The sequence below is a fragment of the Homarus americanus genome, unplaced genomic scaffold, assembly GCF_018991925.1.
Source record: "Homarus americanus isolate GMGI-L3 unplaced genomic scaffold, GMGI_Hamer_2.0 scaffold5589, whole genome shotgun sequence".
Classification (NCBI taxonomy): domain Eukaryota; kingdom Metazoa; phylum Arthropoda; class Malacostraca; order Decapoda; family Nephropidae; genus Homarus; species Homarus americanus.
In genome coordinates this window covers 7,661,850-7,678,593 of record NW_024736650.1, presented here as the reverse complement: position 1 = coordinate 7,678,593, position 16,744 = coordinate 7,661,850, and the positions used below count along the sequence as shown (strand labels likewise).

The following is a 16,744-nucleotide window of genomic DNA, read 5'->3' as shown; positions in this document are numbered from 1 at the left end:
CTCAGTTATCATAGTCAACAAGGTTAACTCACTAAGTGTAGAATCCTCAAAGGAATTGAATCAAACAGTGTTTCAAATGGGGTTGAATTAACCCTGGACTAATGGGTGATAAGTGCTACAGGTATTTTAAATCTTTCCCGGTGATTATATATGTACCTGGACAGTCTCTCAGCCGGCAGTCCTCTTCCTCAACAGCAACACCTGGACAAGGACGACCACCGTACAAGGGGGCAGGAGCCATGCAGTACCTGGACCTCAGTCGTACTCCACTACCACAAGTGGTGCTGGTCCACACACAAGGTAAATCATTCATTAAACTAAAAGTATTCAGCAATAAACTATTTCAGAAAACAAATGAAACAAAAGAATAACTCAACAAAAGCTGATCCTTGGTAGGAGTGAAACAATTTTAATCCACATCACTCAGGTTGACTAACCTACACTCACTCCAGGGATCCCACGGAGACCAGTTACCATCAACGGGACAGGGCTGAGGACGGCAGGGACGGGTGTGAGCCTCGTCACCCTGACAGGGAGAACCTCCGTGCTGTGGTGCAGGAGAATTACATCTCCTTCTCCTCTCCTGTTGTCCAGTACCACAAGATACACTGCAGTGTGACCAAGGGCCCCACGACCCCCACATGCCCAAAACTGGTAAAGATAATTTGTGAAGATATGGAAGAATGCATTTGTTAAATTAAAGGTGAGTTTTGCCTGAACCCAAAGATCATCATAATACAAAAGAAACAACTGATAAAAGTTAACCATAACCGATAATGTAGCTATTCATTATGCCTAAGGGAACTACATCAGGAGCACTCATGAAAATACCTTCCAAAACTTTGAAAGTTAATTTTTCATGGTTTCTTTTCATTAATTAAATTTTGAATAAATTATCACATTAACTGTCAGCATAACATTTGTGCAATAGCCTTTTCTGTTGGACTAGGCTAATGAGCATTAATTATCAATATAACAATAAATACAGTAAGCCATGTTGCTTCTACTTCAAGTCTGCTAGCCAGGAAAATGGCTAGGTTGAGAACAACCCTTCGGGGATGATGCTCAGATTTTTTTTTGTGTTACCGATAAAAAAATTAATTTGTTGTTGAATTAAAAAAAAATTTAATAAATGGAAATAGCTACAATTGTATGCTATTTTAATGTACTGTAGTTTATTTCCTAGCACTCTACTAAAAACTTATCAGGACCAATATTTAGGTAGATGGACAATACCAAGTTATTTCTTTTATACATTTTATACAGTTCAGTGGTGAAGAAGAATATTGCTACAGTTTCATAATAAAGTAAAAAAGATCCATAAACATCTGCTTAGCACAAGTATTTAACATAATATAATCTCACCAGTTCACACCAACCACACTTACCCTTGATATAGAGGTCAGCCTTTGCTAATTCTTCTCCAAGTTCATTATAAGCCTGACATATGACTTGGCCCTCATCCTCCATCTGTGCTGCTATGAGCTGGCAACAGAAACAACCACCAGTGAGTCACATATTGCTACATTTTCATTATTTTGTTAATCAATTTTAAGAAATTACTTTCACTACAGTTTTCCAGTCAAGACTTATGTAAAGTTTCTATTAAATTGTGAAACCACACAACAATTCAGCATTTACATGTATAGGTGATCATGATGTAGGAAATGATGATGTTGTTGATCAAAATAAATGTGACCGGGACAGTAATCTTACCTGTAAAGAACCATTGGTCAGTCGTAAGAATCGTGAGTGCATTTCACCAGGAGTGACGCTCCACTGTATGGTTGGGGATGGAGAACCCTCAGCCTCACAGTCAAACGTCACTGTTCCTCCGACCTCCACAACTGAGGAAGACGAGTTTATCATTATTCAATTAACAATACAACTGAGTGAGTTACCTCCATCAACATTAATCCTGATCAACTCTCCTTTCTTTTTCCCCTTATTTTATCAATGCTATTCCACTCTCAACTGTATGGTGCAGATTTCACACCACACAGTTGAGAGAGTGTTATGCACTGAAGAACACACGTTAAGTCTTGAGGAAGAAACAAGAACACAAAATAAACACCATGCAAATAATATTATCATTCTCATCTAAAGACTTATATCACACACTCATGTCAGTGATAGAAAAATAATACAGTAATATAACATGTCAGTGATAGGGAGATAATATTAAGATAAGGAGAATATTACTGTATACACCTTTCGAATTACAGCCACCATACCAACAACACTATGACCTTACCTGAAGTAATGGGCGGACGTGTGAGGATAGGAGGCGTGTGGACCACCAGATGAGCCGTGGCTTCAGCTGCCCCGGCGTCATTGCTCACCACACACTTGTACTCACCCGCATCAGAAGCTTGAGATGAATTAATGACCTAAATGACAGAGAAAAATTTAATTAAGGGTACCAGTATAATAATACTGTAGTTGGGCAAAGGTTGAAAATGTGTAGTAAACAACAAACTGGTAATGGTGAGTTGACATGACTACTGGGAGAAGCATCATTATAAACCTCCTTTATTGTTGTGCCTTGACAGACAATAAAAGCCCGTCTATAACTTAAGGGGGAAAGATTTCTAGCCTAACCTGGCACCTGACTCTTGTAGATAAACTTGTAAAGATGTCATTCTTATTTTACTGAAAGGAAAATGATTTAGTACAGTCATAAACAAAAGTCCTGCTGCCTCTTCTGCTGCTTAATGAACCCCAAGATTCAGACTTGTGAACCTGAAGCATTTATGGACAGAGTAATGCATCAGTGTCTTCTGCTTCGCATTCACAAGTCTGAATCTTGGGGTTCATGAAGCAGCAAAAAAAAAAAGGTGATGGGGCTTTTGTTTGCGACTGTACATTGAGAGAGACAGGTAACTTAACAACCCCTCACAAAACACTATAATAGCAATATAAACAGACTTCAATTACTAATTCAAAGAGCATAGTACCAGGGAGCCATTATCCATCAAGTGAACTCTGTCTGAAGAATGTACAGAGTGTCCCTCCTTGATCCAGGTGGTGGCAGGCGCCGGGTCACCTTCAGCAACACACGTTAAAGTGACGGCGTTCAGCTCCAACACAGTCATCTCCTCAGGGGCGTACATGATCACAGGAGGAACTGTTGGCACCAGAGATATAAAGTGAGTGTAGTAATGAACACTATAGGTGTTCCTTGTTATACGTACATTGTTCTATGCCTTGTTCTATTTACTGTAAATATTGGGAATGTTAACCACTTCCAACATTTATTGTAGACATTTCTAATATTTACTCGAAGTACAAATGGTAAAATAACTACTGGTTTAGAGACTTTTTCAACACCCTGTAGTATTAATATGTATAGCAGTTTACTTGATCATCCTTATTATAGGACATAAGTGATAAATTGTTGTATATCATGTGAAAACTTCCATATTAACACTGACCCTTAACTCGTATACCAGCAATGGCCTTCCTGTGCCCGGCGTCATTCTCTGCGATGCAAGTATAAGTTCCTTCGTCTGTTTTAGAAGCACGTGCCACTACCATCATTGAACGCCCATTTGAGGAAGCACCAACACCATCTACCTATCAGACACACCATATAATCAAGCACAAAATTAACACACTACAATGAAACCTCCCTATAGTGAACTTCTCTCCCCATGTATTCCATTAGATGGAGGTTTCACATCTGGAAATCTTAATATAACGGACTTTTCATCCTTATATAGTTCATTAGATGGAGGTTTCACATATAACGGACCCTCGATATAGCAGACTTTCTTCTCCATATAGTCTGTTAAATAGAGGTTTCACTGTGATCATATTCTAAACGGCAACAAATACTGAAAATCCATTAATAATTTTAAGTAAATAAATCTTTTAGAAAATGGATATACAACAGTTAATAAATGATATGAAGAATAAGGAGAGAAAGAAAAAAAGATAACAAAGATGACTGAAGTGGGAGTAATAAATATGGAAGATGGGGATGAGAAGGGGGGGGGGCACTGTCAAGTCTTACCCCAAGAGGCACTAATCCTCCCTACACCGCTGCCCAACAGAGTGAGTGTTATCCCATCCATCAATCAGCCCATCAAGAGAAAGTTCACAGAGATTATACAAGGACCCTGAATGTGTGCCTAGGCCAGTATCTCACCTGTGTTCCATTTAAGAGCCACCTGATGGTAGGGACAGGAACACCCACAGCCTCACACTCCAGCTCAAACCTGTAAACACATCCAACAACAACTAGTAAATAAAGAATAATACAAATCTATGATAATTTATGTTGTAAAGTCACTCAAAAAAGTGTCTCTTTAATCCAACGTTGCTGTAAACACATTCTAAGTTTGGTTCCACATTCACAAAAACTCAATTGAATGTTTGTTTTTCTTATTATATACTATAATTATATAAAGAAAGCAGCATTGCATATATATAGAGTAAATGCTCAAAAAATCATCAAGTGGGGTATTTTGACTGAACACAAACACCTAACTACAGGTATAAAGATTCATTTCCACTCACACCAGCATAAACGAGAGCAACCTGTACATATCTTACCTGTCCCCTCGGGTGACCTGAGTGGTGCGAGGAAGGACAGTGAGGCGGGGAGGGACCAGCACCAGAACATCCACTTCACGATAAAGACGACCTGCTGTGTTGGTCACTAAACACGTGTACAGCCCAGAATCAGACGCCTGCGATAACATAAGATTATTAAACAATAGCACAGCTATATTATGGACAAATACCCCAGCGACTACCAATAAAAAAAAAGGTAAATATTGTTTTCCAGAAGACTCTAAACTCATTCTTGAGATAATATAAAGAAATAAGAAGCTCAAAGTTAATATGTGGCTGAATACATACCTAAACAATTGATGAGAGTAAAATAGAACTCAGGTTACATAAAAACACACAACAAATCCTGTTTAGTTGATATAATCCCGAGTATTGTTTGACAAGTGACGAAGTCAAGAAAACATCAGAGAGTGAAGTCAGAAAATGGGAAGTGTTTAAATAATGTAGAAATCCTTATCACTCTTCTTGTAATATGTAGATGGATTAATTTTACAAGAAGTTTCAAGAAATTTTTGTTCAATATGTATGGATCGACGGGGGTTACGTTCTGTAAACGGCCGTCGATAAAGAAACCGTCGATACCGTGATGGTTACGTAATTTTTCTAACTATTATTAGCATATGTATAAGTGCGGCATAACTTAGTGAAGTGGACATTACAAAACGACACATTACAGTAAACAAAAATCCGGATGCCCAAGGCAAATTGTTTACCATTTATTATTACAACACTTTACACTGAAACGCGGGTAGTTTCAACAAAAATATTGTATATTTCCATTCAAGTATTTATTCAAGTCAATTAGGAGGGAATAATACAACAGTTTTTTAACTAAACCATTCGAAAAGTGATTACGGTAACATCTTTTGAACGAAAGAAAGCGCAAGTCATTGTTTTCGTCACGATTTGATCCCACTTTCCACTGTAATACGTACGTCATTTTAGCAAAAATATTACATTTCCGTGAATGTATTATATCAAGCACAGTATGAATAGAATATCATTGTAATATAACAGAATTTTAACCGAAAACTATTAAAAAAACGAGTAACATCTCAAGAACATCGGAAGCTTAGGTAAAGTCTTTTGTTTCCGTCATGTATTTTATCCTATTTTACATTGAAATACATCACGTTTCAGCAAAACTACTATTTATTTCCGAGAATATATTGATTCAGGCGCAGTTTAGGTAAAATATACGTGTGATGTAATAATTTTTTAACTGAAAACGATTCGAAAAACACGTAGCCTGTAGCCCTGTTCAAGGAGAGGACTGGGAGAAGCTGTTTGGTGCCAAAATAAAAATCCGGCTAAATAATCCGTCGATAATCGAAACCGTGGATAAAAAATCCGTCGATAAAGAGGGAGTACACGAAACACGAATGAAAAAAGTATACAGTCAGGCGTTTATTGTGCCAGGGGCGACTCTTTACCTGGGCTGCAGTTATGACAAGTTCCCCATTGGTGGCGAATGTGAGCCTTAGATTCTCAGACAGGATACGACCTTCCTTCAGCCAGGTGGAGCGGGGAGGAGGGTAGCCCGACACTGAACAACCGAGAGTCAAACTGTCTCCCCGCATCACAGTTACCATCTCCGACAGCTCCTCAAAGACTGATGGTGGGGCTTCTCGAGGCAGAAAGAGGAAGTCACGTTTAAATATCATGACTTAAAATCCTGTTAAGTCATAAGGGTTGCTGTCATCTGGTCACTCTATATATACACAGTAGTCTTGGGTTAAGTGAGATAGGAACCAAGAACATTCATGATATAAAAAAAAACGAGATTTAAAAGTACAGTAAATGTTAATTCAATACAAAATAAGGGGTTAGAGAATGGAGGAAAATGACTATAAAATAATAATAATAATTAATAATAATAATAAAAATAATGATGATGATGAGGGCAGTCTGTGAAGATTCTTTTGTGACATTGTTCTTTACACACCACCTTCATTATACTGTACAATCCTTTAGTACATCCCTAAAGTATTATATTTCATGACGATATCCCTGGGTTCTGCCGATGTATACTGCAACAAAGTTTTATGAAGATATTTATTACATTTCTTAAATTATGGATTTGGAGGAGGGATAGGGAGCCAAATGATACAGTATTCTGTTTACAGGCAGGAGACAAGTGTGGACGGCAAAAGAGAGAGAGGTACATCATGAAAGAGATGGAAAGATGAATGATGAGGTAAAGACTGTATCCTGGAAGCAACATTGATTTTTGTGGATGAATGTGATGCAGAGTTGTGTAAACCAACATGGGGAACCAGACAGGTATTTCAGCCCTTTTTTGTTGAAGAGAAATATGAAAGCAGAACAAATCTGTTACAGGAGTAAGAATGAATGAAGGTCAATGAATCATACATACATGTGTGTGTGTGTGTGTGAGGGAAAAAGGTTGAATGGGTGTAAAAATCCAAGAACTGTTTTCATAAAAATAATACTGTACAGTACAATACTGCATTTGTAGTTCACATGAGGTTCTCAAAATGTGATAAATTACTTATTGGAGTTAAGACAGACACAGATGTATGTGTCAACTGATTGAATGGATATCAGATACACTGAGCAGAAGTACACAATCACATGCTCCTAATAATTTCAATAAAACTCACAGTGGACTGTCAGGAGCACCTGAGCTGTAGTTCGTCCCGCAGGGTTGTGGGCCATGCACTCATAGCGTCCCATGTCTTCAACTGCTACTGGCATGATCACAAGGTCTGCACCAGAAATCTGCAAATATCAGACATCAATTTCTTCTTTCTAATTCCTTCTATTATCCAAAACAAAGGAAAAAAATAGTTTACAGTGATGGAGTGTGTGTGTGTTGGGACTGAGTGAGTGTAGTGAATGACTGGTTGTATACTGTAGAGGTGTGAACTGTTTGATAGTCCCAAGCTATCCACAGAGGTCATGTACAAAAAATAGGGTCGAATACTGAAACAACTAATAGCGGGTAATTTTTCTCTTAAGAATTATTGGTATAAGGAAGGTCTACTGTATGTTCCTATTCATCGCTAACATCCCTCATTCGATGAAAAGAAGGGAATTGTCTGTCATAAGAAATAATGTAATAAGATTAGGTTATGTTTTAATTCATTGCCACTATTCCGAACCCTCTGACATCCAAGCATAAAATAAACAAGCGCCAAATTACCTTAATCATGGAACAAATAATGGTAGGAGGCAGACCCAAGTGCAAATTATTTTATTCTGTATACAACTGTCTGAGCTTTATATTTTTCTGTGGGTTTCAAATTTTTCAATCATTATCTTGTACAGTGCCTTATTTTTGTCTTCTTTCATCATATTTTTTTCTAAACTATATATACTATGATTTAAAAAAGTGGGCGAGAGAAAGATGATGAAACCTTGCCTGAACACGAGGGTCCTCTGGCGTGATGGGCTGGTGAGCAAGGTCTGGTCGGGTCCAAGTGATGGTGGGTAATGGCTGGCCTGTCACTTCACATGTAAGTTTAACTTCTTTACCTGCTACAGTGACCACCTCATCCTCTGAGGGCACTACTGATGGAGGCTCTGAAATAGTGACCAAGGAAATTATTAAGATATATATAATGTAAATTTGTATCTGCTTCTACGGTGCCATGAAAAATGACCGTAAAAAGTTTATAATGATACACATACTGGTACCTGCCATATCTATGTCCCACATTAATAAGAAGAGTGGAGGGGGGCAGTCAGAGATACTATATACTGCAGACATATAAAGTTGTACACAGAGATGCACGTAGACAAATAAACATAAGACGCATACATACACAATCATTTACTGTATGTTCCTCCTTACCCTGGACGATAAGATTTGTGTGGTCATGTGCAGAGCCGGCAGGGCTGCGGGCAGTACAGATGTATGTGTCAGCTAGTGCAGGGGTGACCTTGGGCAGGTGAAGGCTCCCATTCCCATCCAACCTAAAATCTGTGTGATGGAGGCAAGTTTTCTAATACAATAATGAGATATAAAGGCATGAAGAGTACAGTATAATACACAAAACAAGATATTTTACATCAAAATATTTATTGATATTCAAGTTTCAACAGCAGCCATCTTGTTAAAAATATAATCCAAACAACAACTTGTAAGACACGAGAATGAGAAAATGTTGTTTAAATAAAGTTAACACAGTAATATTTCTTGGTAACAACATTATGGATAACAGAAATCTCCGATATCCAGAACGGAGAATAAATTCCAGTAATTTTTCGAAAATATCTCTCACATTTTGTGTTAAGGAAGAAAGTTTGAATTGTATTTGAAGTTTCTTTTTTTGTCTTTTATAGCCTCTTCGCCACTGATCGGCTTGTTAGCCGCTTGGGCGATCGGTCACGTCCCTGATTTCAAGAGACTTTTTACCTGCATGGACCCCTTTGTTGACAAGACAATATTATTTGAAAATATTATGAAAAAATAAGATGGTGCTTTCACATGAACACTTTCCTGGTAGTACTTACCTGGACTCTCAGTAATAACGTGATGTCCTTTGAGCCAAGTTAGGGCTGGGGTTGGTGAGCCTCGACCATGACAGTGTAGAGTCACTGTTCCTCCACTCACCACCACCACCTTCTTCTCCTGTACTCTCACTGATGGAGGAGCTACAAGGAGAACATTTGGGAATAAAAAGAATTATTCCTACCAAAATATGACTGTCAGTTAAGGTAATAGTGTACATGTAATAGCTAGTTATGATAAGCAGAAATATAACTTCAAAATATTGGATGTACCCTTAAAATACTTCACAAAATTGGTTATTCCCAATTACAGATTTTTGGTATCCTGATACTCAAGTGTACACAAGTAAAGGTAAGGTTATGACCAACTAATTTATGTATAAAACCTATATAATTAAAATTTGGTGGATTTAATTTTTTTTAAGAATATTAAAAGTAAAAAATACTACAGTATATCTTCCTGAAAAAACAACAGTGTCCAAGAATCAGTGAAAACCTGACTCAGTGTGTGTGTGTGTGTGTGTGTGTGTGTGTGTACAGAAAAATGTACTTCCTTACTGAGGACTGAGAGATTAAGGGTGTGGTTGGCCTTCCCAGCCTCATTATCAGCCACACACGTATAGTTGCCGGCATCTTCGGGCCGTACTGGTGAGATCTGAAGCGTTCCAGACGGCAGAAGTCTCTCGGATATGGCCGCAGGTGTTCCTTCAAAGTACCAACTGATCTGTCTCCCCCAGAAATATATAAAATAATTACTAAAACAATATAAAAATGAGTCATTTCTTTCGATAATTTTCACATTAACCCCTTAAAGACTGCAGATACATTACATTGTGGTAGACATATGAGAAGACAATTTGTATATTATGTCTACGATGCTGTAAGGCCACGTTGGAGATCTTTTGATAATATTCTTCCATAAAAATTAACAAGAATAAATATACATAAGTGAAGCTCAAGTCAAATATCAGGAAGTTCACAAAGGTTCAGCATCACACCTCCCTCACTACCAACATCCTCCCTCTACCCTTTATGAGAATACAGTGTGAGTAAATTTCAATTGTCTACTTACACTTCTCCCCCCTCCCCCCACTACATTTCAACAACATCATCAAACAAAAAACATTACCTTATATTAGATCATCCAAGCATTGTGCATGGTAGTGAGGCTAACTGTGCACAATCTTGAAGGGGTTAAGCAAAAACTTCAACACATAGTATACTTTTGTCCAACTGTTCAAAATTATGAAGAAATTTGCCATCTAGAACAGAATACCTTCGGTGGAGGGTGACCAGAATATGTACACATGAGATTGACAACTTCTCCAGACACTGCCACTACCTCCTGCAGGGCTTCCAACAGCTGTGGTGCCTCTGATCAAAAGAGAATTAAATCAATATTGAAACTATGCATTGTGTAGATTGTTATTTCTACAGCAGCTTTTACTAATGTACGCCAGAAAACAATTAATTTTTATCAATTTTTTTTTATTTATGCAATCTATTAACTCAGTACTGTAAATTATAAAGGATGAAATGCTGTAGTAGATACAATGCCAGAGATATGGGAAAATACACGACTGGTGATCTACTTACGGAGAACCTGTACACGGTAATCTCTCGTGTGGTTACCAACGAGGTTTGAAGCCATGCACGTATAGCGTCCACCATCATCCTGACCCACGTCTTGTATTAGTAGAGTCCGTCCACCCCAGGATAAATTTACTCGCTTATCAATACGTATACCGCCGCCCTCCTGGACAAAAGTAATGTTCAGGGTGATACAGAGTAAAGGATAATAGGTTCTATCTCTTCATGGGACTACAGTACTGTTCCTATGGTGAAAATGCAGTTACATTCCAGGATTCCCAAATATTACCCCAAAAATCCCTTAAATCCCTAAAATTACATAATAAATTAGCAATTATACAACTCCGTGACCCTTTGCAGCCTCGCTTAAAACCAAGAGTCTACTGTGTTTATCTTATCATATTTTCTAATCATTAATGAACAGTAAAAAACCTATATGAGGAGAGGCCAGTTATCACCTACCTTGAACCAGGAGATGATAGGGTCAGGATAGCCAGATGCTACACAGTGCAAGGCAGCAGACTCTCCTTCTACAACAGTGATCGTCTCCTCGTTCCCGCTGCCCACGATGAATGGTGCTTCTGTTAAAGGGGAGGACAAAATAATATTGATAACATGTATGTCATTCCATTCCACTTATCAAAAGCTCTAACAGTAATGATAATACAGTCATGACTTATATTATTGTAAAATTAGCGGTTTTAGTCTCAAGTCTATGGATACTCGGAAACAAATTCAATTTTCCAAAGGTTAACTGTAGATAAATACTACACCTATAGTTCACATGTAGTCAACAAGTGACCTTCAACACTACCAAGAGAAAATCCCTGACCAGCTTGTCCTAAGTTGGTACAGTACAGGTACAGTGATTTTCATACCTGTAACCTCAAGTTCAAAATGTCTCACTGCTCGGCCGACTAAGTTTACAGCTGTACACATATACCGTCCTGCCAGGTCTGCCGTCACTCTACAGCTGTACACATATACCGTCCTGCCAGGTCTGCCGTCACTCTGCCAACACAAGCCACAGGTGTATGTCAGTTTGGTTACTAGAGGCATTAGTTTTAGTGTTTTGTTATTGCTCAGTCAAAAAACATGTCAAACATTTTCATAATATGACAGATGTTATTACATAGAGAATGACTAACTCTCACACCAATTACACTGATCATTGTTTATAAAGAATTACCTGTATATAATCTTTTCAATATACAGGTTGACAACCCTTTATCCGAAATTCCAGAAACCGAAAAGCTCTAAAAACCCAAAGTTTTTTTTTTGTGGGCAAACTTTTTTTTTTTTTTTTATAAACAGGGATTAGCCCACCCGGGCATAGATCACTGACCCACATCGGGGCCTGGGGGGCGAAAATGTAATAGTAATAATAATTATAATAATTATTCATAGTAAATAAAAATTGTAATAAAAAATACACCAAAATAAAATAATAATGATAATAATAATAATAATAATAATAATAATAATAATAATAATAAAAATAATAATAATAATAATAATAATAATAATAATAAAAAATATAATAATAAAATTAATAATAATAATAACAATAATACTGTAATAATAAAATAATAATAATAAAGAAATAAATGAATGAAAAAAAGATCAAAAGTGAGATACACGACCTAGACCTATGAATTGTTATTATTATTATAATTTTTATTATATTTTCGCCACCCAGGCCCCAATGTGGGTCAGTGACTTGTGCCCGGGTAGGCCAAAAAAACAAAAACAAAAAACAACAACAACAACAACAATAATAATAATAATAATAATAATACAGTGACCCCTCGGTTAACGAACTCAATCCGTTCCAGAAGGTCGTTCATTAACCAAAAAGTTCGTTAACCGAAACCATTGTTTCAATGGGTTTCTGGGTAATTGGTTCCAGCTCACAGAAAATTGCCTAAATTCAACAAAAATGGTAGAAAAGTTCACTTAATTTGAGGTGTGTATGTAGAAGGCTCCTGGATGATGATGATGATGATGATGGGAATTAGAATGGGGGTGGAGGAGAAGGAAGAAGAAAAGGCATTGGGGTGGAAGAGAAGTCACCCCATGGCGCCATTTCACCCATAAAATTTTAGTTCTCTTGGTGTATTTCAAGATTATTTTCTTTAAATCAACACTGCATTGCATTATATATTGTCAATATGTAAAATATATTTCAAAATGACCAATAATTTGCTTGGAAACACAGAAAAAAAGCATTTAGTTGAAGAGAGTCTCAAGCAAGATGTTACCTCCAGTGAAAATAGAGAGAGACTAACGCCTGTTTGCTGTGTTAAGAGGCTGGATGCCGCGCATTAAACTAGTCACTTTACCTTCAATTATGTTCAATAATTGTTAAAATGACTAAAAAATTGAATATTAAACTTTTAAAATTATTGAATAGTATAAACTTCTTGATATTTACTAAAATAGTAAGGAATTTAAGCCCTAGAACCGATTAATGTATTGGCGGACTGATACTAAAGCTGGTTGCCTGGTCAGTGCAAGCGAAAACATGTTGAGGTCGGTTCGTAAGAAATTCGTTAACCGAATTTTTGTTCGTTAACCGAATTGAAGATCCTTATGGAAGGCAGTTCGTTAACCGAAATTTCGTTAACCGAGGCGTTCGTTAAACGAGGGGTCACTGTAATAATAATAATTAAACATTCTGAAAACCGAAAAATTCCGAAATCCGAAATGCCTCTGGCCCCAAGATCGGATAAGGGATTGTCAACCTGTATACAGAAATTAATCACACAGTTTGAAAAGCTCAAAATATTGTTCTCCAAATCAAAACTTTATAAAATTTACTTTGTATTTTCTGCCATGTGCACAGTCTTATGATCTCCAAGTTGAAGATAGTCAAAGAAACTCCAGCATCCTTGTCCTTTGATATACAGTACAGTAATACATGGTTTAAGAGCTATTAAACCCACAAGCATCTCAAAGGTTTACAAAAATGCTGAGTTCAAATCTAAAACAAAAATCAGAAACAAGAAAATTGGGAACTCTTATGATAAATGCTTTAGTTTACCATAAGCTTCAGGACCAAAAGAGTAAATAATTTAATAGTTTATAAGAAAAGTCTACAAATGCATTAACATATACATAAGAAAACACCAGGAATCTTACCGTTCAATAGTAAGTTTGTTATTTTCTATGTGGACGGTGCGGTCTGGAATTAACTGCTGGTTGTCGTAGGTCCAGGTGACGTTAGGTTGAGGATAGCCACTTACCTCACACTCTAACCTCACTGGCTGCCCGCTCACCCCTGCAACTGGCAACACCTCTGGGCCCGACATCTTTGGAGGAACTGTTTGAAGGAGGATGAAGTGCGGAAAGTTTCAGTGAATAAATGAACAACAATGGGGAGGCTGACAAGGGAAATATCAAGTACCATAATAAAAATACAGACAGAACTTTCCTAATTTAGATTTCTTGAACTGTAAATCAATCCCATGTAAATTAAGGATTCTGTATATAAATTGTTACTTAGTGTTGGTACTCATGAAAGTGGACGGACATTTTTTAATTAGATTCATTTAAATCATGAAGCAAGTTCACTGCCTATAGAGGAACCAAGATGGCCTACCTAACACCTGCAGATGAAACGTCTCCTCCTTGCTACCTGCTAAGTTGGTGGCAATGCATGTATAGTCACCATCATCACCTTCCTGTATCAAAGATGAACAAAATACAATAGTTTCAATGAACACATAAGACATATAGGTACAGATACAGACCCTCAAAACACTGGAAAATTTCTTCCCTGGGTTTGAATACATTCTCTTTGGTTTAATTTGACCTACACAATATTAATTTCAAAAGTTTTATAAATACAAAAATAATATTTTACCAATACTGTACAAATAAACATGAAGGTAATCAAGGTACTGTAATCATGTACAGTAAATATGGATGCCGTTGAGGATACAAGGATGAACTTCACCTGTACTGCTGGTATGTTGAGCACGTGATCATTCTCTGAAAGTTGTATGCGGGCGTTCTGCTTCACAGGGTCGGAGCCTAGGTACCAAGTCACCTGAAATAAACGAGCTTCTTTAATATAAATGAAAAAATAAATGACACACATACAGTACACTAAAAAAAATCATTTATGACAGTTTTTTCTGGAAGACAACCCTTTTGTAAATCAGGTAATGCTTCTGCTTATGATGTAACTTTATGAAAGCCACAAAAGCATTGTATTTACGCAAAATTTACTGACACACACCTAAAAATTATCAACTATCAAGTCTCAACATTTGTAAGGGAAAACCAAATGAACAATGTCTCTACCTCTGGGGGCGGGTCACCAGTGGCATCACACTCAAACACTACTGGTTCTCCTACAGCTGCTTGGTAGAGCATCACATCCTGTTCTGTGTCAATCTCTGGTGGCACTGCATATGAATGATAAAACGAAAGAATAATAAGAAAGAAAGAAAAAATGAGTACAAAGTGAAAAAATAGTTATAAAGCACAAGTTTTTATGTGTAAATGTTATGTACTGTCAGTCAAAAACTATCTTTACATGAGGGGATCAATGAATTTTAGAATGAACACTGCGACTCCTGTTGTCTCGGTAGGGTTGCCAAAATTCATTGTCTGTTGCGTCATATTTTTTTCAACACAATTTTGTAAAGATTTTTTGAGTGACCGTCCATGCAGCTGTACAATCTTCTGTTATACCATGTGGTTTATCATAAATACGGTACATACATCATAAATATATCATAAAAGATGTAACATTACTTGTGCCACACTTGTCTTACCATCACAAACATTAGAACGGTGTATGGAAAATCACAGAGCAACATATATACAATTTATTATTTAAATCATGAAATTTTTTATAATACATTCACTTATGAGATCTTTGGACAAATAGGTTACAAATTACCTTTGTTAATATAATTTGTCTGTTAAATTATCTGCAGGCAAGACGTGATAAGAAAATAAGCTTCCATAAAAGGCAATAGAGGTGCAATTTATGCTAAGAACAAATGAAGGTCAAAAACTCTTAAAATAAATTGTTAGAAAAAAAAAGAACTTTGCAACACTTCAGGTTCAAACAGTAAGTGAAGTTTAAGTTAAAAACCCAGAAGTCATACTAACCCAAGGCATCAACTCTAAACGTTCTCTTGGTCACTCCAGCTTCATTGTTGACTTCACAGGTGTACAATCCTTCATTAACCTTTGTTACTTTTGGTAGAGTTAAACGTGTGCCATCATACGATATCTTCTCCAGTGACGTAGAATTCTGCTTTCTAGATCTATGCCAGCCATTATCAAGGGCGTTGTCTCGTGGTTTTGATGGGTCAACCTCCATCTCGGAGAAATTATCTAAGTAGTTCTGATGACTGTAATCCTCTACATCTGCTCTCTCACCCATTACTGATGTGTCAGGGGTAGTCTGCATTGGGGGAAAGCTGTTCTCTACCTGGTGTCCATTCTGTTTAAAATAAAACATTCCAAAATTTATGATCAATATGGAAGAAAGTTACAAGATCAATAATGCCTCAACAGCACCATATTTAATAACATGTACTTAATAAAGGGGATTAACAAGCCATGAATAAAAGATCTGTGGAATTTCAGAGCTCACTTGTCATCAGTAATTGACTTGGGTGATCCATACCACCCATCAAGATATGGCATAAACTGTGGCCCCGGCAGGTTCAGCAGACGTTTATACATTATCCAGCTGTACAAGACGGTGTATGAATGCCCAGATTAAACTCCCAATCCAGTCACAAGGTTGAATCATTACTTCAAACCCATAATATAGTGGTGAATATCTAGGTGGGCCATGGAGGTATATAGTAGCATAAGAACATCACCATTATTAAAGTTTTCTGGTCATTTTCCAGGCTTGTGTGGGTCTACTGTACAGATAACTCTCCACATATGCAAATGCACCTTCGCATGATTTAATATTGAACAGTGAACCAGAAAAATCACCTTAATTTATGTGCGCTTTCTCAGTTACCGCAACGGCACACCTCAAGCAAGATCCAACATCATACAAACTACAATTTTTTTACGTTTCAATGCTTTTATTTGCTTCTCATCAATGCTCTCTTATCAA

The 16,744-nt window shown here is 37.1% G+C and overlaps 1 protein-coding gene across 3 annotated transcripts in view; it reads right to left on the bottom strand.

Annotated features, from left to right (window-relative positions):
- Positions 1-16,744, bottom strand: part of LOC121872328 (hemicentin-1-like) — a 106,912-nt gene that overhangs the window by 17,636 nt on the left and 72,532 nt on the right. For all 3 annotated transcript variants that reach the window (XM_042375056.1, XM_042375055.1, XM_042375057.1), the window contains 24 exons: positions 15,772-16,108; positions 14,953-15,056; positions 14,603-14,695; positions 14,246-14,327; positions 13,786-13,966; positions 11,523-11,611; positions 11,107-11,225; positions 10,651-10,810; positions 10,331-10,428; positions 9,613-9,778; positions 9,058-9,198; positions 8,396-8,524; positions 7,964-8,124; positions 7,203-7,320; positions 6,012-6,202; positions 4,558-4,694; positions 4,151-4,220; positions 3,435-3,576; positions 2,958-3,127; positions 2,255-2,390; positions 1,717-1,847; positions 1,389-1,485; positions 438-651; positions 157-284 (listed from right to left, as the gene is read on the bottom strand). In XM_042375056.1, the coding sequence (XP_042230990.1) occupies positions 157-284; positions 438-651; positions 1,389-1,485; positions 1,717-1,847; positions 2,255-2,390; positions 2,958-3,127; positions 3,435-3,576; positions 4,151-4,220; positions 4,558-4,694; positions 6,012-6,202; positions 7,203-7,320; positions 7,964-8,124; positions 8,396-8,524; positions 9,058-9,198; positions 9,613-9,778; positions 10,331-10,428; positions 10,651-10,810; positions 11,107-11,225; positions 11,523-11,611; positions 13,786-13,966; positions 14,246-14,327; positions 14,603-14,695; positions 14,953-15,056; positions 15,772-16,108 (3,394 nt within the window). The remainder of the gene's footprint in view (positions 1-156; positions 285-437; positions 652-1,388; positions 1,486-1,716; positions 1,848-2,254; positions 2,391-2,957; positions 3,128-3,434; positions 3,577-4,150; positions 4,221-4,557; positions 4,695-6,011; positions 6,203-7,202; positions 7,321-7,963; positions 8,125-8,395; positions 8,525-9,057; positions 9,199-9,612; positions 9,779-10,330; positions 10,429-10,650; positions 10,811-11,106; positions 11,226-11,522; positions 11,612-13,785; positions 13,967-14,245; positions 14,328-14,602; positions 14,696-14,952; positions 15,057-15,771; positions 16,109-16,744) is intronic.